Genomic DNA, 21172 nt, shown 5'->3' with positions numbered 1-21172 from the left:
TACCCCTGCTTATGAAGCTATTAAAATCTTTGGTTGTCTTTGCTTTGCTCACAATCATAAAACAAATGGTGACAAGTTCGCCAGTCGCAGTCGAAAGTGCTTGTTTGTTGGGTATCCTTTTGGTAAAAAGGGGTGGCGACTCTTTGATCTTGATACAAAAGAATTCTTTGTTTCCCGTGATGTAAAATTTTTTGAGGAAGTTTTTCCATTCAAAGACCCTCTTGATGTGAACATTGATCCTCACGATCTTGTTCCTCTTACTCCTGGCCCTTGTGACTCTGATTTTGATGATATTGTTTTTCTCCACCATGATTCTCTTTCTCAGCCCATTTCTGTCTCTAACTCATCTCCACAAATGTCTCAGCTTGACTCTCCATTACCTTCTGGCCCAGCTCCACCTCTCATCTCCACAAATGATTCGCTTCCTCTTGGGCCTGAGCCCACTCTCTCTTCCGCTAGCCCAACGCACAGCGCTGACCTTTCTTCCGTGTCGTCTGCTCAACCCCACCCTCCTGAGCCCATTCCTCAAACAGACCCAGCTCCCCTCTCTCCTGTTTCGGTCTAGCCCTCTACTGGGCCCAATTCTTCTATTTCTTCGGCCACACAGCCCCTAGTTCTTCTTCTCTTGAGTTGGGTCGTGGCAAGCGGGATAAGGTCCCCTCCGTTTTACTTCGCGATTATGTCACTCACTTTGTTGTCACTTCGAGTCCATCTCCTGCTACTCCAGCTCCTTCCACTCCTTCAGGTACTCCTTATCCCATAGCTCATTATATAAATTGCTCAAACTTTTCTGTGAATTATCGAAAGGTTCTTGCTACTGTTGTTGCTAACTTTGACCCCATGTCATTTAAGGAGGCTCTGAAGGATCCTGGTTGGAAGAGTTCTATGCAGGATGAGATTCGTGCCTTGGAGGATAATGGCACTTGGACATTAGTGGAATTACCGCCCGGCAAGCGGGCTTTGGGGAGTCAATGGGTTTATCGCACCAAGTACTTGTCAACTGGTGTTGTGGAACGCTTGAAGTCTCGCTTGGTTATTTTAGGGAATCATCAGGAGGCCGGTGTGGATTATAATGAGACTTTCGCTCCTGTGGCCAAGATGACTACGGTTTGTGCTTTTCTTGCTATTGCTGCTTCTAAAAATTGGGAGCTTCATCAAATAGATGTTCACAATGCTTTTCTTCATGGTGATCTACATGAAGAGGTTTATATGAAGCTTCCTCTGGGTTTCAGTTGTTCCAATCCTAAACTGGTATGTCGTCTTCGCAAGTCTCTCTACGGTCTCAAACAAGCTCCTCGCTGTTGGTTTGCTAAGTTAGTGTCTGCTCTCAAAGGCTATGGTTTTCTACAATCCTATTCTGATTATTCTCTCTTCACCTACACTCGTGGCTCTACTCAAATCAATGTGTTGGTTTATGTGGATGATTTGATTATTTCTGGGAATGATTCCGCTGCTCTCACTACTTTCAAGGCTTATTTGAGTGATTGCTTCAAAATGAAGGATTTGGGTCCTCTTAAATACTTTCTTGGCATTGAGGTTGCTCGTAGTTCTGCTGGCTTGTTTTTGTGTCAACGAAAGTATACTTTGGACATTATTTCGGAGGTCGGCTTGTTGGGTGCCAAGCCTTCTGCTTTTCCTATTGAACAAAACCATCGCCTTGCTCATGCCACTGGTTCTCCTCTTGTTGATGCCGCCGCATGTCGTCGGCTTGTAGGTCGTCTGATTTACTTGGCCGTCATGCGACCTGATTTGGCCTACTCAGTTCATGTTCTCTCTTAGTTTATGCAGGAGCCTCTTCAGGAGCATTGGGAGGCTGCCTTGCGGGTCGTTCGTTATCTCAAGGGCTCCCCTGGGCAGGGGCTTTTATTGCGATCTGACAGTGCGCTCTCTCTTCAAGGCTGGTGTGATTCTGATTGGGCCGCTTGCCCTGTTACTCGTAGGTCGCTCACTGGTTGGATCGTTTTTCTCGGTCATTCTCCGATTTCTTGGAAGACGAAGAAATAACATATTGTTTCTTGATCGTCTGCCGAAGCTGAATATCGCTCCATGGCTGCTATCACGTGTGAATTAAAATGGTTGAAGGGGTTGCTTCTCAGTTTGGGTATTCATCATCCCAAGTCCATTCCACTTTTTTGTGATAGTCAATCTGCGCTTCACTTAGCTTAGAATCCTGTTTTCCATGAACGCACAAAGCATATTGAAGTGGATTGTCATTTTGTGCATGACGCAATTATTTATGGTCTCATTGAGCCTTCTTATGTCTCTACTAAGGCTCAGCTTGCTGATATCTTCACCAAGGCTCTTGGCAAAACACAGTTTGATTTTCTCTTGTCCAAGTTGGGCATTTTCAATCCCTCCCCTGCTCCAACTTGAGGGAGGGTGTAGCGATATATATATTATGGGCCGTATACTTAGCTAGCATTGTATTCTAGTTGGGTTTCCTATTTTGTTGTAACCTATATATATTGTGAAGATATCAATGATAAGGCAAGCTTTTCACCCTAACTCAATATTCTACAGATATCCCGTCGATGATCAGCCACATCAATATCTTATGGAGTCGAATCAATGTTTGTGTATGGAGTGTATAGATAATTGTTTTCCAATTCACACCCCAAAACATGCGTTTATCTAAGCACCACGGTCTAAGACAATCTCGAATAATCATTAACTTACGCGATAATGAGTACATCACAGATGCTGTTATATCCATTACCAAAGAATCTAAAATAATGCTACGAACTTCCTGGTATTCTAAACACAACATTCAATTTGATAAGGATGAAATTAAGATGCTTGGAGCTTAATCAGGTAAAGTGAAATGTGAATAGTAATAGCTAGAGGTGGGCATGGGTCTGGCCGGGTGCCCCGTTGTCTACTACGTGGGCCGCGGGTCTGTCACGGTCAAAAAAATTATTTCAGGTCCGCACCGGCACGAGCCCGCCTAGATATCCCATGGGCCGACCCGTGGGCCGAACGCTTCTTTCCTTTGTTTTTTAGCCTAAAACAGTCAAATATCCAAAAAAAACATAAAAACATGGGTGAGCCCGCAGGAGGCACGAGCATGGCCCGTGGGCCTAGGCGAGGCCATGGACAAAATCTGGAAATTTCAGGTCCGGTCCGGCCCGCCATTTCCCTAAGCCCACGGGCCGAGCCCGTAAACAGGCCCGGCCCATGCCCAGGTCTAGCAATAGCTTTACACTTGTGCACGTTTGAAGTGTTGGACAAGTAAGAGTTGGATTATATGATGCAGCCATGGCTTTTCTTGGGACCAGATTGATCACCGTGTCCTAATTTTATTTTAAAGGTTGCTTGATATCGTTGGTCAGGGGAATACAGAGTCGCACCCGTATTTCGTCTTCTAGATTGAAGACTGGTTTTGGTTTAGACAACTCGTTCCATTAACTATTCCATCTAAATTAATTAATTTATCAGTTGTGAAGTTTAGTTCTGTAAAAGTAGTATACGATGATATTATATTATTATTCATTCCTGGTTATTATTTATTAGTATCATGTTAGGATTAATTAATTATTTATGATGTAATACTCAACTTTGCTGATTTCATGCTTGTTTGTGTATGTTGATCAAGGCTATGTCTTATTGATCATGTGATGACCCTTTTGGTGAGCGGTCTCTATGGATCAATAATGCATCGTCCATTACAGGTTTGAAGATAATGCATCATGGGTTCAATATTGGAGAGCTTGTGTTGACTATATATTTTATTTGACTTTATACTTTTCATTTTGATTTTGACTATTGACGTTGACTTTGACTTTTGAGGTTGACTTTGTTGGTTTGACTTTTAGAGTTAGACTTTTTGGTCGACTAAGTTTTATTTCTAAAGTTTATTTTTTATGTTTTCTACTGCAAAATTTTGAATAAGCCGATATGTTATCGAACGGTCGATAATACTTTGATGATTCTCTAAGTTTTATATTCAAAAATAGAAGTGATCATGAGCCGGGTCGGGCTTCGGCCAAAAAAATTGACCCGTTTCGGGCTAAAAAAATATGCGCCAAAGCCCAATATTTCGGGGCTGCTCTAGCGGGCTTTTCGGGCTGGGCTGGGCCAAAATTTTGACCTGATTTTTTCAAATATAGGTTGCCCGTAGCCTAGATTTTTTGCCCAAAACGGTCGGGCCGAAAAAACATGCCCAAAACCCGTCCAAAACTCGGACCGGACCGGGATTGCAGGCCGAGCAAATCTTGATCACCTCTATTCAAAAAGCATTTTGGAAAATTGAGAATTGTTGGGGTGTTACATAGGTGATGTAAGGCCCAACCAAGTCGCGAGTCAAGTTTTCGCGCCAAAACCCGCCTTTTAAGGGTGGACGAAGCGGGATTTTTTGGCCACTTTAAGTCAGTGCTAAATTTTAGCCTAACTTTCTGAATTTGGGTTGTCCATTGCCCACCATTTTACCCAAAAATCTGGTCAAGCCCGAATCGCTGGTCGAAAAAGCATGTCCCTAGTCAGGTCAATGTGGATAACCTCATCTTTTACGTGTGAATTACCAATTAACCCAGATAATTACATCTTTTCGTCTTGCCAGATAATTAGGGACATTGTTCAGACCTAACAATTAGTTTTTTGCCAGAGCCTAGAAATCAATGGAGTATGGGGAAAATTTCCTTTGAAATGAATAAAATTGTATATATAATACAAAAATGCAATGGACAAACATTACATGTCGCCACATGTGTGTGATGTCGCGTAGTCTCCAACATGACATTGCTTTAGAAAATTATCAAAAAAAAATTGCATAAAAAGTTTCCAACTTATAATATCTTACTTTGTAATGTCATGTTATTGCCAATGAACAATTACTTGTATTTACGTCAAAATATCAACTTCAAACTATAAATCCTTTTATCTTATCAAAGGACGGGGATATCGCCCAAACCCAACTAGTTGTTTTGACTTTGGGGTGCTTAATACACGTAAAGCTCGTAATTTGCTTTTAGAGTTACCCACCATTTAAAGAACTCTTCAAACTCGTGTCTTGCGCGGACATTTTGGGAGACATGTTAGATCCAATCAATCTAGACAAGGGTCTAGAATTATCAGACGATTCGAATACGAGAATGACATGGTTTTAGTGTTTAAAAATTAGGTATGGGTATTTTATTATTAAACCCACCGATGACCCAAGTCATTTAAAGCTGGCAAAAGCCGACACGATACCACAACACATCGTATTGAATAGGTCATGTTAGTGTTAGGTTCTTAAAACGAAGATGACATATTTAAACCTGTTCAGCACAATTTCTAAACAAAATTAGGATTTTTATATAGTAGTATAGTGGTTGAATAATTTAAGACAACAAAACATAGAGTGCGCGCACGAAAATAAACGATATTGTTGAAGATCTCAACATATACTGCTTGTTGGGAAATAAGTTTTCAGTTAGGAAACTTTTTAACATAAGAAAACGGCTTATAATCAGTGCCATTATTCTCTTGTTGGTATCATTCCATTTCTATCCCAAAACCTAAAGGAGCTCACTCCTAACACCTAATCTACCTTACAAACTACATATTATCTCACTACAATAAAGATCATCAGGTTACTATTTCCAGAGAGAAGCCGACAATTTTTCGCCAGTCACATCTCAATCCTTTCGGCGCATTATTTTCAACAGAACTTATCTAAGTTAAACTTATTAAACTTGATTGGACCTTATTAGACCTAATCAGCCCTAATCAAACCTGAAACTTGTACTTTTAGGTGAAGAAACCAGACCTCATTCACCTAAGAGTCCTAAATAAGCTCCGCATAATCAATTACACCCACATTAATTAATACGGGTCTAACTTACCCTCACTGAAGATACGCCTTAAGATGAGACCGAACGTGGAACGAACCACTCATAATTTCACAAGAAATAAACCATCAAAAAAACCCAACCATATTTCCATAACATGCGACTTCTTTAATACATTTAAATAAGCTCCTTAAAAAGACGCAAGTACAGAAGGAAAATATTTAAATTGAAAGAATAGATGGAAAATAAAAAAGAAAAAGAAGGAAAAAGAAAAGACCAAACGACATCTTACAGAGACCCAAAAGAATTGCCAAATGTTCTAAAACTACCATTTCCTGCTTTCTACTAAATCACCTGTCAGCAGATAACCGTTCCCCTTCTCCAAAGAGGCCTACGGAATCCGATGTGGAGCCGACAAAATAAGCACTGCTTGTTATCTGATAAAATCTTCAGGACGTTTATATTTAAGGTATACATCAACCAGCCCAGCTTAGGCATCTGTGTCTGATGAAGATGTGTGTCATCAGCTAGGCCAACTCCACTGAATTGACCAGAATTTTATCCGATGGCCTGCTCTATGAAAGAACTTGCATCTTGCGGTGAAGCAACTGCGACAGATCAAAGCATGAAATACGCTTTAATGATACTAGTTAAACATAATACAGCGATATCATAAGGAAGGCCAGCATGCCTGTAAGTATGGAGAATGCAATAGTTAAGAGCATCAATCAACATTTATAGGAAGTTCATTGCTATCCATCAAAAGCCATCCCCACACGGCCACACCCTCCTCAAGACACTTCATTTCTTCCATTCTCATCCTCACTCTGGGGCCCCAATTATAAGAAAGCACAGTAAAAATAGAACTCCAACTATACAAAAGGTAATTCATATAAATCCTCCAATCACTAACCATGGATGAGCTAGATACTAAACAATATTAATGGACATCAGATTGTGATATGGCAAGTTGGCAACACAACCACCAGCATATGCACACATCATCAGGATTGAACAGAAAAGAGATTCAAGAAGTTCAATTACCGTGTCTAACTCAAAAGGGAGCCTCAAGAGATTCATCCCAAACTTCTGCACTTCCATTAGAAGCATCTTCAACATCTTCTTCCATTGAAAGTCTAATATACTCTCTATGTGCAAAGCGATCCCACTCTGTCAAGGTTGGATTCTCCCTCTCCTGTTTATTCAAAACACAAGTATTTACACCAACTAGCCAGCAAAAGATAGCAGATACTAAGCAATTAAGCATTTTAGAATACCTGACGAATAAGGAACGGGTCACGAGTTTCAAAGGCCATAAACTTATTTAGATTAAAGAGGATATTAAATACACTTCCTGAAAGTTTACTTCCTTTCAGATCACGAATGGTGAAATAACTCTCGTTCTGCAAAGGAAACATGAAAAATGTCAAATATAAGGGCACCATGCAAAGGCGATAATGATAAATGCAAACTATGGGGAACAGCATTTTTAGCGCCATTTCAGACCTCTAAAGCACACAACATCCCATCAAAGACATCAACTGAAATTTTCCATCTGATTATGTGTGCCACTACATTTAGCTTTCTTCTTCAGCCAACTCCACTAAGTCATCCACTTTCCTTTTGTAGCTTTAATTGTATAAACATATAATCTACTTTTTATCCCATGTACAAGGCAACTTCTTAAATATGACCCCTTAATGTGACAAGGGTACATAATCTTTTCGATAAGTGTACTGCTTTTGTTCAATAAAGGACCAAAAGTCATGCATCTAGGAGAAAGGAAAGCATAAACGACCTATGGGCTTAGATAGCCTAACAATCACCAACCTCTTTGTACGAATTTGAACCTGTATGACTATACTTATTGTAGATTATGTGTGATAATTTTCCCTTCAATTATGTTATCTTTATTTGTTCAACCCAAAGACACTCAATACGGAAGGGCACACAGCAATAGCCAGTAATCAAATGAAGTTCCTTTACAACAGGACATCCAGAATCTAATCTCCACGGTGGACATCCAAAGCTTGCTACTTGTTACATGGAAGGTTATAGACATAGCTTCAAAAAAAGAACCCAGAGCTATCATGCATATGACAAGTTCCAAGTAAAAGAATAACTTCAATCACTGCATAAAAAACAAACCTCCGGTCCAATCATATCAATTATCTGACATAATATATCTTCAAAAAGCACGGGTTCTTGAGCCATGCACTCCATTCGATGCAACTGCTCCTCATAAAAGAATTGCATTTCATTTCTAGTAATGATTCCATTTCCATCCAAGTCTACGCACTTGAACCTAAGGATCAAAAAAGCTCCAGCATCTGTAAAATTAAATTCATGTACTAACAAAAATAGCAATTAATAAATACTACCTCTGTTTTTATTTAGTTGCAACAATTTCTACTTTTAGGTGTTTTTTATTAGTTGCAACATTTCCCTTTTTAGGAAAGCTTTTGGGATAATTTGACTATATTACCCTTACTTCACCTACTCTCCCATTTAATTACAGTACTAGTAGCAGGGGCAAGTGGGTCAATTATACTCTATTTTCTCATTTCTCAAAGTTTGTGCAAAAAGGTGAATGTTACAACTAAATAAAAACAGAGGTAGTAGTTATTATGCTTAAAGCCAGCAAAAAAAAAAAAATTCATAGACATCTAGAAATGTTCTGCACTTCTGCTTTAGGTCAAGTAGACTCCTCTAGGCTACCCTCTCTCAAGACCCAAGTTGACAGCCCAAATACATAATACATCATCCTTTATCCCCTTTCTGCCACCCACCAACACTAAGAGTATTTGGACCCCAACAGCAGAGTCGAAGCTGGAGCTGCTAACTAATAATCCACAACCTCATCCTCCGCTGTGCACTTTTAGACACACCAAACATTCTGCAAAATCAAACAATAATATATGCAGGAAAAGAATGTTCTGCCAGACATACCAATATTCAAGACTGGGTTCTGATGATTTATCTTCCTCTGCCAGTATGAAGTAGACAAAATCTTCGTATCCCATCTTGCCTTCAACGGTACTAGTAAATTTTCTTGGAACCTGATAGGAAGAAATTCTTTTCTAGATTAAAATTTTACAAGGATAGAAACCTTCAATGAGGAAAGGCTATCTCTCCAGAGTACACAAAAATTATCTTACCTGGGAAAATATCCTATCAACAATCCTGTAGGTAAGAGCATGGTTTCCATATCTAATAAGGTTCTCTTTATCAATCAAGAAATCGTGGTCTGTGTCCAACTCCCAGAACTTGCAGTAAATCACATAGAAGTGCTCATAGGAGAAATATCTACATCACAAAAATTGAGAGGACAGACGTTAGAGAGCTGCCTAACAAACCACAGGAAAACACAAGGATTCAACCAAGACGTACCAACAAAATCTATTGGAGAGAGAATATATTGCTAACATCAAAGACAAATATGGCCAGATAACTTGGCTTAAGATAACACCTATCTCCATCAAACCCCCCTCCCCCCCTCCCAAATATAAAAAGAAAAGGAAAAAGGCAGGACAATTACAAAGACACAACACTATTCAAACTATTAGAAAATATACTAAATATCTCCAAACCCAATCATCCATGTCTACACTGGTACACGAGGCTAAGTAGCATACGTTGCAAACATATCAAAAGGATTTTATTTACATGTTCTATTTGGAAGCCAAGACCAAGTGAAAGATGAACACATGCATGGAAAACAATGTGAATCTGGGTTAATAACCCTAACATATCCTATAGCGTGAACCGTCAGCCAGAAAAGAAGTTTCAACTTTCTGAACCATGCACTTCTTAAGAAAGCTCACTTTGTGCATAAGAACGATGTACACGATTAAACAGGACATCCTAAAAAAAAGAAAAAGAATAATCCAAAACACCAATTTGAAAAGATAATACTGCCATCTACAGTTGCAGCAAAAGTTACTTTGCGCCTGAATTCAGCTCAAGTGTACCTCAGAACTTTGTTGATATCCTCTTCTTCATCAGCTTGTTGCATAGCAGCAACTAAATTTCCCCGCTTCAGCTCCTTAAGGGTTAGTTGACCATTTCCCGCTCTGTTAATGTAGTAAAAAATTCTGTATATTACAGTTTCCGCTGTCCAATTGTAGAAAGGAAAGATCAAAAATTAACAACATATATAAGAGAGCTCTGTTATACACATTAAAAAGGAAACAGAAAAAGAAAGGGAACCACTAACTATTTTTCATATAGATCTTCGTAGTTTACTTATTTGATTTACTGTCTTTTCAAAGGGAAACATATTTGATTTAGTTGTACCCGTCTTTTTACTTGTATCCAAAGGAGTTGGCATATTATCCAAAGCACAACTTTGCGCATTAATAGCTTTAATTATGTAAGTTAAAAATACAAAAAGTTCATATTTTAAAATATATTCCAAGACAAATCAAAAAAGATCCAACATGTACGTTTTTCTTTACGTATATACAAGAGGGTCAAAGTGGAGTATGTTAATAGTGTGCAAAGTCAAATGAAAAAAGCATATGGAAAAAGAGAAGAGGAAGCATAATGTTAAGCTGTTGTCGATTCATCATAAAACAGAGCTCTGACAAAGTTACCTTTTCATGATTTATATTAGGGGGATTTTTATTGCTATGGGGTAAAGAGAATGAAATCAAGAAAGCGGTAGAGGGAGAAAGGAGAACAAAACCATTCTTCCACCATAAAACCACCACTACTCCCTCTCTTGTTGTTTCCCCACCGCCTCTCCATATCCCAGTAACGCCGCCGCGTCGCTGCCCATTCCCATCCCCTTCGTAGCTTGCCGTCGCTGCTCATTTCCCTCCCCATCGTAGCCTGCCATCGCTGCCCATCCCCCGCCCTACGTACCCTGTCGTCGCTTCTCCCCCTCCCCTTTACATGCATGTTGCTTCTCCCCCCTTCCCTGCACATTGCCTCCTCCCCCGCCCCTTCCCTGCGCAGTCGCCATATCCCCCGCCCCTTCCCTGCATCGTTCTTCGTTTATTCTTCTAGAGTTTGTGCCTTACGGATGAGTGGGGGTATAGGTGGTTAACGGTCTTGGTGGCTGGTGGCTTGATTGGGGTGCGTTGGGGTGAAGGGGTCAGGTTGCGATGGTTGGGTTGAGTTACGGTGGTCGGGTGGGATGTGGTGGCGGTTAGGTTAAGTGGTCGTTGGGCGGTCAAGGAGATGGTCAATGATGAGTGAAAGAAAAGGGTAAGTGAAAATAGAGGACTTTGGGAGTAAGAAGAAGGTAAAAGGTACCATTAAATTGACCAAACAAACAACAAATAAGGGAATCACGTTACATGGTTTCCTTACCCTTACCCTTACCCTTTCCAAAAGACCCCAAACCAAACGCCCCCTTAATGAAGAATGATAAGCAACAATGGTCAAAGATTGGTCTAAGAAAGTCATAAGGTTGACCACAAAGTTTTAAATAGGGAAGAAGGCATATAAGATTCAAGCTCAAAGACTAACGAAAGCATCCAAAGCCTACAAAGACTTTAGATACACCATACAACAGCCGTAGATAATTTTCCTAACACTCATGAACATACCAGGATTTTCTAAATACATAAGAAAAATAACTACTCCACAAATAATTGGCGATCAAACTTAGAACATAAAAGAAATCTACGTGAAAAGAAATAATATGTTCAATAAACATACACACTACGGAGATTGAAACACTAAAACAGTTTGCCATCCGTAGCAGAAACTTGTTATAATTGTTTGGAATATACTATAGGATTACTAACTTCACTTACCATGCAAACTAAAACTACTAAAACTTCTACCTAAGAGTTAGAGGCAAGACAAAAATGTCGATCTTATATTTTTATATCATACTTCCTCCGTTCCATAATAAGTGAAACACTTACTATTTTAGAACGTTTCAAAATAAGTGAAACATACCTTAAATGGAAAAAAGAAAGTTATAAAATGACAAGAATACCCATCACAAACTTGTATAGTTTGCTTTTCTCTCTCCTCCTTTTGATAATGAAAAGGGTATTTTATGACTTTTTGTCTTTTGAAAGTGATGTTTATTAAATCTTGTGCCCAATCCCTACGTTTCACTTATTATGGAACGGAGGAAGTATGATTTATGTTACATGGACACGGGTACGAGTGTTCGATACGGGTCCGGATGCGAATGTTCGACACGTCAATTTTGAAAATTTTTGAATATAGGGACACCGACCAAAATTTGGACTAGTGTACGGGGAAACAGCGGTTGCATACTAAAAAATAATATTTATACAGATTAGAAGTTCAAAGGTCTATCACTAATAAAAAGTAAAAAGAAACAAAAGGCAATGGTTTACACTTTACCATGTATAGTTGTTTGAGAGAGAAAGGATAAAAGATGTACTATTCTTAATTGTATTGTGCTACAGCTGTAATGCTCCCCTTAAAAAAATAGTACACCTATTATTTAAATAAAGCATTGCTTCGCTTTTTGGTTCATGTGGTAGTTGAGAAATATGGGTACCATGGAATAAAAAGTTAGCAACAAGTCATACGTGAGAGAAAAGCCCCATGTCACATCTGATAAAAGTCGATTGCCATCGCCGGAGAAGACAACCGGCACAAGACTCAACGTCATTCGGCTCGCCTCCACCCCACAAGTAAAAGCCCCATCAATTAATTTCTCTTTGTGATGAATCTTGTCGTCAATTTCTAGATCTAGGGTTTCTCCTTCTCCCTCTTCTACTTTGGGGGTATCCTAGTGCAAATCGACGGATCTGACAGGTATTTCATACCCAAATCCGTGTCGGATCGCATCAACACCGATATGTCGACGATTTTGTCATGTTCGAGTGACACATGGCCCAAACCTTTTTGGCCTCCACATTATCCATGACCTGGATACACAAGCCCATCTCACAAAGGTACATATTATGTAGAAATACACGGTTCACAAAGAAGAATTCATGATCAAACCAAAACTAGCGGGGTACCAACTACCAAAGCACGGTCACATACATCAGCTATATGCATATATAACCTCGTTTTCAGCCTCAAGAGAACAGCAAAATTGGCTTTTAAAAAATCTTATTAAACAATAGCAAACTAAATTCACAAATCTAACACATGAGACTTGGCAAAGGCTTACTAAGAGTGCAATTTCTCTCTATCTCGCTCTTTCTACAATATAAAACAATTGAAATAGGGAACTGCCAAACATTACCCAACCATAAACGCAAATCCAAGAGCAGGAAATTCCAAAAAGTTTGGTTTCTTTTCCCACTTTAGTTTGTCATTCCATGAAGCAAGACGAAAAGCCACAGCAGTAACAGATGCATAAGTGCAATAATACTAGTAAAACTTACAAAAAGGAAATGTACAAAACAGAATCTCCGAAATTCTGTCTGAATTCTACAACAAAATATTGCCAGCATTTACTAGCAGAGCCAAAAAATAGACATACCGTATCTCTCTTGAAACTCCGGCGTACTCTGCAAGAATTCTAATCCTGGATGAGTTGCCAAAAGTTCTCGAAGAACAGGCTTGAAGTCATCCTAAAATGAAAATCCATAAAGCATGTTAGTCAAAAAACAAGGAAACCGAAGTGTAAAGATAGTAACTTCCAATCAAATTATTAATGTATCAGGAGCTAGGGACTCATTAATTATCATTACAAGTTAAATTTTTAGCTTTCGAAAAACAAAAAAATGTAGTTTCTTGTTGTATCTTATCAGTGCCCAATATTCATACATCCCAAGAGGGCCAAAGATGACTTGAATAAAAAGCATCAGAAACGAATTAAAAAAGTTTGGTTTGCGGAAACATATAGCGCCTAACAAAAGAGAAGAGAGCCAAAGGGTCTACATGGACGACAACCGGACATAAAGTCTTGACTCATACAGCCTGAGCCCATTCAAATTAAGGTTGTGACAATTGTTATTGTTGTATCCAAAATTCATGACTACAATAAGCATAACTATGACTAAAGATAAGTTTATATTATAACTTATATTGTATAACTTTAGAGATATCAAAATCAAAAACTGAAACTAGCTGGGATACTAACTAAAGACCCTAAAGTTTCACTATATACACTAGAAAACAGAAGATTTGAAATTTTTTGTTGGAAACCCTGTTTAATAATGAAGCATCATTGTATGTAAAATGCGAAAAACAAAATTGACAAAAAAATGTTTGCATTATATTCTCCATAGAGGCTACATGTTTAATCTAACTAAAAGAATCCAAATCCGTAACCCTTAATATCACTGCTCTCTCTCCTTTACCATTTTTTGCTTTTATCATTCCTTATTTTCAAGTGTGCTCTAACCCATACCATTGCACTTTTTACTCCTACTCAAAGGGCAAGCAAACAACTCAAAACAAAAGAAACATAGGACAACTTTTTCATTATTAAAAGTCAAATTTCTCAATTTTGATATGTATTTGACATTAGCTAACATACATTTGTTGATAAAATTCAACACGGATTAGAGTATTGTAAACATTACGGAGCATCGAATTGCACTCTGACACAACTATCAAAAAGGAGGCAAATCAAAATAGGCAGAGAGCAAGGACATTCAACCATTTTGGCCACAAAAGGCTGCAATAGCAAGATATCAAATTTAAGAGAACCCGCAATGACCATGATTTTAGATCTTGAATCTGGTAGTAGTCGCAATAACGGTTGCAAAACCACTTCTATGAGCAATTCGGATGGTTTACGGCTGTTGCAGCCTAATATCCCGATAAGCTCAAAACATTTGTACAATGCGATCGCAAAACATTGATGCAGCCAAATATTAATACCATGCTCTTGACTAAATTGGGGGCAGTACTGGATTAAGAACCCATGAGTTGGACAAATATAGGGGTGATAGCTATTTCAACCATGTCCAAAGTCAAAACTGAAACAGAAATTTAATTTCGATATTTTTACTCAGTTTGGATTAGGACTCAAATTTTTAAAAAGTTCAGATTTTAGGTTTTTGTTTGGGTTAGGATAGGGGTATTATAATTCACAGAGCCCAAAAATATTAAACTATCATCAAGCATTATTACAATTAGGCTAGAAAACATTAGGCCCAAACAACTCGTGAATAGAACAGTGAATTTGATGGACATGTTAAATACGGAAAAGAAGTAGAACTGCTAATTGTGGTTTCTGAGCTAAATCACGGGCTTGGTGATGAAATATTTCTATCATAATATCTAGCATATCATTATAAAAAAGGTTTATAAGGCCCAATATTGGGGGCATAAACAGGGCAAAGAAGTGGGATAAGTGTCGATCAAAACTAGCAAGTTCTTATTCTGGTTTGTACAATTGGACATAGTTAAAATTTCAATCTGGATTTTAATTTCAAAACAAAAATTTCAGGTTAGATTTTAGCTTAGGCCAAGTCATAGCCAATTAGTACAACTTACACCCCTATCAGATGATTCAATCCTGGATATTGGTCAAGAGTTCCTCAAGAGAGGGGGGGTCTATTGTTTCATTCAATGAAAAAACAAGCTCAGAGCACAAACATTCAATAAACAAAGAATAAATAACAAAACTTTTTCAGGAAATTGTAACCCTCGACCTAAAATCACAAATCTGAAACCTGGAGTCCTCAAACCAATATCAATATTTAAAACTCTGGGACCTGAATGGTATGCCATCTCAAATTTCAATTAAGTAAAGAATCAACTACAAGATGAATGAATAAAGCAAACAAACTTCAATATCTCAAGGGAAAAAAGGCATCAGATCCACCTGTGTCAAAACTTTACGATCCGGTTGCTTCATGATAGTATAAATTTGCGTCGCCATGTCCATGGTCAACATATTTCCATTAACCCAATAATCAACAAATGCGTCCCTACACAGATATAACGCAAGATGTCATGAACTTAAACTTTAGCAATTCAACAGCAAAAAAAAAAAAAAGAATGAAGAATTTTGGTGCCAAAGAAAATATCAATCCCATGTTTTCTCATTATCTTCCAACTAAAAGAACAATTTGATGTTTTTTCATTTTAGTTTTTACTGGCACGATTTTTCATTAAATCATTTACAAGTAGCAAGCCATCCAAGAAAGTGAACTAATGATACTGAAGCACAACTTTTGGTGATAATACTGTAGTCAAGAATCTTTTACATGTAAAATTAGTCTCACTAAAAAAACACGTAATTACCTGGCAACTCAGGAAGTTACAATTTCCAGGAATACTAGTTCTCACAATCAGCAAAAACTGGTTACAGCCTCAAACATGGATGTGGCTCACATACTTGCAAAAAGAAAATTCTCTTCTTTCTGGGACATGTTACGTCCAACAATAATTGACCCACGAGTAAGGGAGAATAAATTTGTAGTCATAAAAGAAATACAAAGAGACAAGAGAGCAAGAAAGGGACTGCAACATAGATATTAAATGGCAACAAAACACATACTATCTGGTCAAACAAAACAAATCATAAATAATGTGACCCAGACACCAACCAAAAAATAAACAAAAATTAGTGCAATAACCTCAATTATGTTTTCAGATCTTATACCTGGTGATAAATCCTGTGCTGTTGACATCAATCTTCTGGAACAGGACAGTGGAGAAAAAAGATGGCAACTTACATATTTCTTTTGTAACAGCTTTAAACTCTGCTGTAGAGGAACAAATCAATATTGTCATGTTAATGCTTAATACTGTTACAAATCCAAATAACACAGCAGTTTCTTACCATTCATTGGCAGGCCCTCTGTATGGCCGTAAAAAAATTGATTTATTCTAAACAAACAACGCTCCTTTAGTTCCTTTGGTGCTGGACGGCCATTGTGGAAATAGAACTGCAAAATAATTAAAGAAATCAAAGTAATAAACGTTAGATGCCGGTTTAAAAATGGAAAGGTATATACATAGAAAAAAATCACCAACTGATAAAAGCAATGGACACTATGAGAAAAGAAATAACCTGCGGTATCAGCTCTTTCACTGGCTCACTCAATACTTTAAGAGGACTTCCTAGGGAAGAAGGACCTGGTTTCTGTTTCATAATACGAGGTGAACCAGATGAGCTTCTCGGTGAAAGTGGAGGCGCGCTCCCAGCAGGAAACATGGATGGTATTGAATTGCTAGCAGCAGCATTTGTACTAGAAGCATTGCCAGGGACATTTAAAGGATTCCCAACTTTCGCATCATTGACTAGTGATTTCACCTGCATTTAGCCCAGGGTTTATTTGCTAAACGTTAAACATTTGAAAAAGTTGACATTCATGCATCATGCTATCAGGCAATTAAGAGCTAAAAAAGCAATCAAATTAACTTTGCAGATTCAGTGATACATATGAAGGTACGAAATCAGTGTCTGCACAAACGAACTAAACATTAAGATGAATAACAAAAGCAACAAAACAAACTATCAAATAAATTCAAAAGAGTGGCATTTTCCAGAAAACGCTTCCCTACAGAAGCAAAAGCACTCACAAGACAGATTACACACACATAAAAGAACAGGAGCTAGATTTATATGACAGCAAAAAGCATCTACAATGTATGAAAAGAAGCTCAAAAAGATGTCAGCTCAAAATATTATCACAGGCAAAAGCCAGAAAATTGTGAACTATTATCTCTCTGCGAACAAAAACCTTATCAGCTCATTGGTGGTATAGCAGAAGCAACACACTTAGAGATGCAATTTTGCCATATATGAAACATACTTTTCAAGAACCATACATCTTCATAATAAGCCCCCTTTTCCTTACTACAAAAAAAAAGTTGCAATAGTTGCTTGTTCACACTATCTAACGCAAAATTCTGGCCATCAATATTTTTAACTATATATTGTGTAAATTACAAAAAGATGATATCTAGAAATACACATCCTGATAAATCTAACAAGATAACAAATGATAATCTACTTTTAATTTGTAACAGTTGGCCTCCACAAAGCAAATGTTGCAACTGTAAATAACAGAAAAATCAAAATCTTATTAAGGAACCACCAATACTCGTGTCAATGTCAAAACCATCATAGCCTCCAACTTTTCTGGGTAAGTCAAACAGACCTTTCCCATCTTCATGATCACACTTCTTCACACCACCCTAGAGCAACTTTGTCCAAAATATGTGGCCTCAACATGAGTATCACCATTTCCTAGATTTTAAAGAACTCTGCTTGGATAATGAACACCCCCGTATTAAAGTAATTCATATACAGCTGTCTACAAGCAGCGTTCAGGACACAGATTGTTGTCTCCAAATAATATAGCTGGCTCAAAAGACCATCCAAGTTAAGTGAAAAGAAACCTTTCAGATCACAAAGCAAAGCCTCTTTCAATTTTCCAATACAATTCTGACCTCAAAATACTAACCTAAAGATTATGTTATTTGTCGACCTTCCATCATGAAGTAAGAAACCCTGGACAAGGACAGAAGATGATGTAACATCTGTATTGTACTCTAGACATTAATACAATGACACTCTGCACCAATTAGAAAAGCAACAACATTCAGCAAAGTTTCCATTAGGAACCTTCTCTTCACTGTATGGCCCAGCACTCAAAAGATTGATAGCAAAAGAGAAGACAGATGTGGTTGTATTCAAGCACCTCACTCAACTTATACCATCTGTCCATTCTTTAGCACCATCCCGGAAGTTGTATTGCATTACTATAACATGTTTATCAAATGGGGCCTGCTCAGCAGCAGATATTTTAGGCTCATCACTCCCAATTTCATCAAGAAAATCTCTTTGCCCGGACAAAGAAGGTTGTACACAACATTATACAGAAAAGACTTCCACTGATCTTGTAAATACCAGCATACAAGAAACTGCTAACTTCTGCAACTGAGATGCATGCCAACAGATTTATATATTCTTGTCGTGAAATTCCAATCTCAATAACCCAATTAAGACGTAAAATCCTGCAGTGTAAATCTGGCTTCAGCTGGTCAAAGGCCACATCTTCTTTCGATGCAAAAATCTGAGTAATTATAAGAGGAAGATCAAGAGAGCTGGAGCTGACATCAATTTGACAATGAAGCCCACCAATCCCTGATCATATCAGTTAATGCCTTCTAGAGGGCACTGACAAATCGTCGTTCTAATGGAGAGATGACGAATAAGCAGCAAATAAATACCTTTGAGCATGTATATTTACTGCAACCAGGGGTTTCATTTACCAAACTAGCAACAACAATAGAAAAGAGCATTATTCTGCCCCACCTCTTCTAAAACCATCATACCTTAATTAGAGATAACACATTTAAAGTCTCACTCATATTAAAAAATCCTTCACTTAAAGATGCTACTTGTCCCTTTACACATCAAGTACTGCTCATATATGTGTCTCTTTACACGTCAAGAACTGCTCATAATGTCTCTTTACACGTCAAGATTGCTCAATGGAGACGTGATCCAATTGCGAGTCTGAGTCAGAAGACATAAACAGTGAAGAATAGGCTGTGGGATGCGTATGCATATAGCTACAGTACCTCGTATATCAATGAGAACATATTTTAATATCCTTTAGCAAGCGATTTCCCAATACATTAATTTCAAAGATATTTAACATATCCTAATTCTGAACCGTAATAAAGTCCATTTAGACCATCCACCACATTGGGAAAGGAAATATAGGGTGCAAACTTTTCACCTCAACTTATCACACCTGAACTTGATCATCCCTAATTTCACCTTATATTTAGACTTGATTGGATCTTATCAACCCTAAATTCACCTCATCAGCCCTCAAACATATAATTTTTAGGTGAAGAGAACGCACCAATAATGTAGCATTGCGGAGCAATTCACCAAAATAGATATCTCACTTGCACAAAGATATACAGCAATCACTTCATACGATATAATACCTCAACCATACAAAAATATACCTTTTCCCCCAAAAAAAAGGAAATTCTAAAATCCCAGGAAACACAATCATAAATAAGCTGGAAATCAAAATCAAACAGCTTCTAGCTTCAGTTGACAGATAGCGGACAAAGAATGAGCATTGGTGAACCAACTCCCACCATCCATAATGCTTGGACCACAACCAACTCAATTCAAACCATAATTCAAGCGGACAGTTTCTCATACTGCAGCACAACTTCCCTCAAGGCCGGCCCTCAAAACGAATAATCAATACGGTAGGAACCAAGTTTCGGTATAAATTCCTCTCTTGGTAATGTTCATAAAAGTAGCAAAATCTACCAAGCATCCAATTTCCGGAATTAATCAAGAAATAAGTAAACAAAAACAATAAGCCAGCACACATCATAATCTCACGCAAAAAAAATAGCGTAACAAGCAAAAACAAAAACAAAAAATCCCAAAAACACAAAAGGAAAGAACTTACGAGGCGATTGGTTTCAGGAAGCGAAAGCCACTGTTCAAATAACTCTTGCGCAAGGTAAGGATTAGATTTGAGAGCCAAAGGCGAAACCTCAGGCAACTGCAAGAGTTCAGCGTCAAGAGATACCAAATCTCCATTAAAATCCATCTCCATTCACAAAACTACGAATAACACCGAATCAAATCTCGCAATAAAATCACGTAACAACATGCAAAAAAAAACCCGATGAAATCGCCAAACCCTAATCAACAACAAACAACGCGGAAACCACAACAAATCTCCTTGTAAGCTCAACGATTAATCACAAATCGGCGATAAAATTCAGACACATGAGAGAAATCCAAAAGTTTCCGAATCAAGATTCAGTCGCAAAGGTATTGAAGAGCTAGGTCGGCGGAAAAGACGAATTGACGAGAAAATGAAAAAATTGACAGATCTTAGGGTATGGGAGAAGGAGAAAGAGATCGGAAAAAGGAGAAGAATGGTGGATTTCGAGGCCTCGAAATCGGAGCCCTCGGAGATGGAGGAAGAGGAGAGAGAGAGACAGAAAAAAAGGGGTTGATGAGAGGAGTGTGTAGAATAATAAGAGGAAGGGAGGAAAGAGAGAGAGAAAGAGGTCTATGAAACAGGCTGAATGAAAGGAAGGGACACGTCCAGGGGTTGGGTTGGGTTGGGTTGGGTTGGTTTCCTTTTTTTTTGTGTTTATTATTTGTTAAGGGTTCGTTCGGTATTACTGTGGTTTTCTATTTTTTGATTTTTGATATTCAAAGTCATATGATATATATTCTATGATAAATAAAAAATTAGTCAAATTTATTGGGAACATGATGATCTTGAAAACTGACAACTGAAAAGTGAAAACCACTTTTTGTGGTTTTCAGTTTTTGGTTTTTAGTTTTCAAAAAAACTGAAAATAAAAAACGATAACGAAATGGGCCTAAACTAAGGAGCGAATTTGGTTTTCAACTTTTAGGTTGGAACAAACACACAAACGAATTCCATTGATGATATATGGAACTTTTCCTTGCCCTACTGAACCGGAACCTTGCATAGTTCAATTATGTCCATTTATATAGACAAGGCCCTTTACGAACAAAC

General features: G+C 38.0%; 1 protein-coding gene across 3 annotated transcripts; it reads right to left on the bottom strand.

Moving 5' to 3' along the window:
* Nucleotides 1-5889: 5889 nt before the first annotated feature.
* On the bottom strand, nucleotides 5890-20686 carry LOC104907681 (serine/threonine protein phosphatase 2A regulatory subunit B''beta). 3 transcript variants are annotated; one of them, XM_048643166.2, is made up of 13 exons: nucleotides 20078-20686; nucleotides 16693-16935; nucleotides 16462-16567; nucleotides 16282-16384; nucleotides 15499-15604; nucleotides 13201-13291; nucleotides 9740-9881; nucleotides 8927-9074; nucleotides 8718-8827; nucleotides 7917-8073; nucleotides 7046-7171; nucleotides 6813-6963; nucleotides 5890-6459 (listed from the first exon to the last, which is right to left on the bottom strand). In XM_048643166.2, the coding sequence occupies exons 1-12, from the start codon at nucleotides 20225-20227 to the stop codon at nucleotides 6823-6825; spliced, it is 1623 nt and encodes a 540-aa protein (XP_048499123.1). In that variant the 5' UTR covers nucleotides 20228-20686; the 3' UTR covers nucleotides 5890-6459; nucleotides 6813-6822. The 3 variants fall into 3 exon arrangements, with proteins under 3 accessions (XP_048499123.1, XP_010694950.1, XP_010694949.1); XM_010696648.4 differs by having other exon boundaries at nucleotides 5890-6376; nucleotides 16282-16381; nucleotides 20078-20684; XM_010696647.4 differs by having other exon boundaries at nucleotides 5890-6376; nucleotides 20078-20683.
* Nucleotides 20687-21172: the final 486 nt, after the last annotated feature.

This window comes from Beta vulgaris, chromosome 4 (genome assembly GCF_026745355.1).
Source record: "Beta vulgaris subsp. vulgaris cultivar EL10 chromosome 4, EL10.2, whole genome shotgun sequence".
NCBI classification, from domain to species: Eukaryota; Viridiplantae; Streptophyta; class Magnoliopsida; order Caryophyllales; family Amaranthaceae; genus Beta; species Beta vulgaris.
Note: the sequence above shows the minus strand (reverse complement) of the source record. Positions and strands in the feature narration are given on the sequence as shown.

What these genes read in the sequence shown, in the direction of transcription:
- LOC104907681 (XM_048643166.2), bottom strand. Translation starts at nt 20,227, where the DNA reads ATGGAGATGGATTTTAATGGAGATTTGGTATCTCTTGACGCTGAACTC. An exon ending in ATCGTAAAGTTTTGACACAG is followed by an intron (nt 13,292 to 15,498) that starts GTGGATCTGATG and finishes TTTTCATTTTAG; the next exon opens with GATGACTTCAAGCCTGTTCT. An exon ending in GATATCAACAAAGTTCTGAG is followed by an intron (nt 9,075 to 9,739) that starts GTACACTTGAGC and finishes TTTGTGATGTAG; the next exon opens with ATATTTCTCCTATGAGCACT.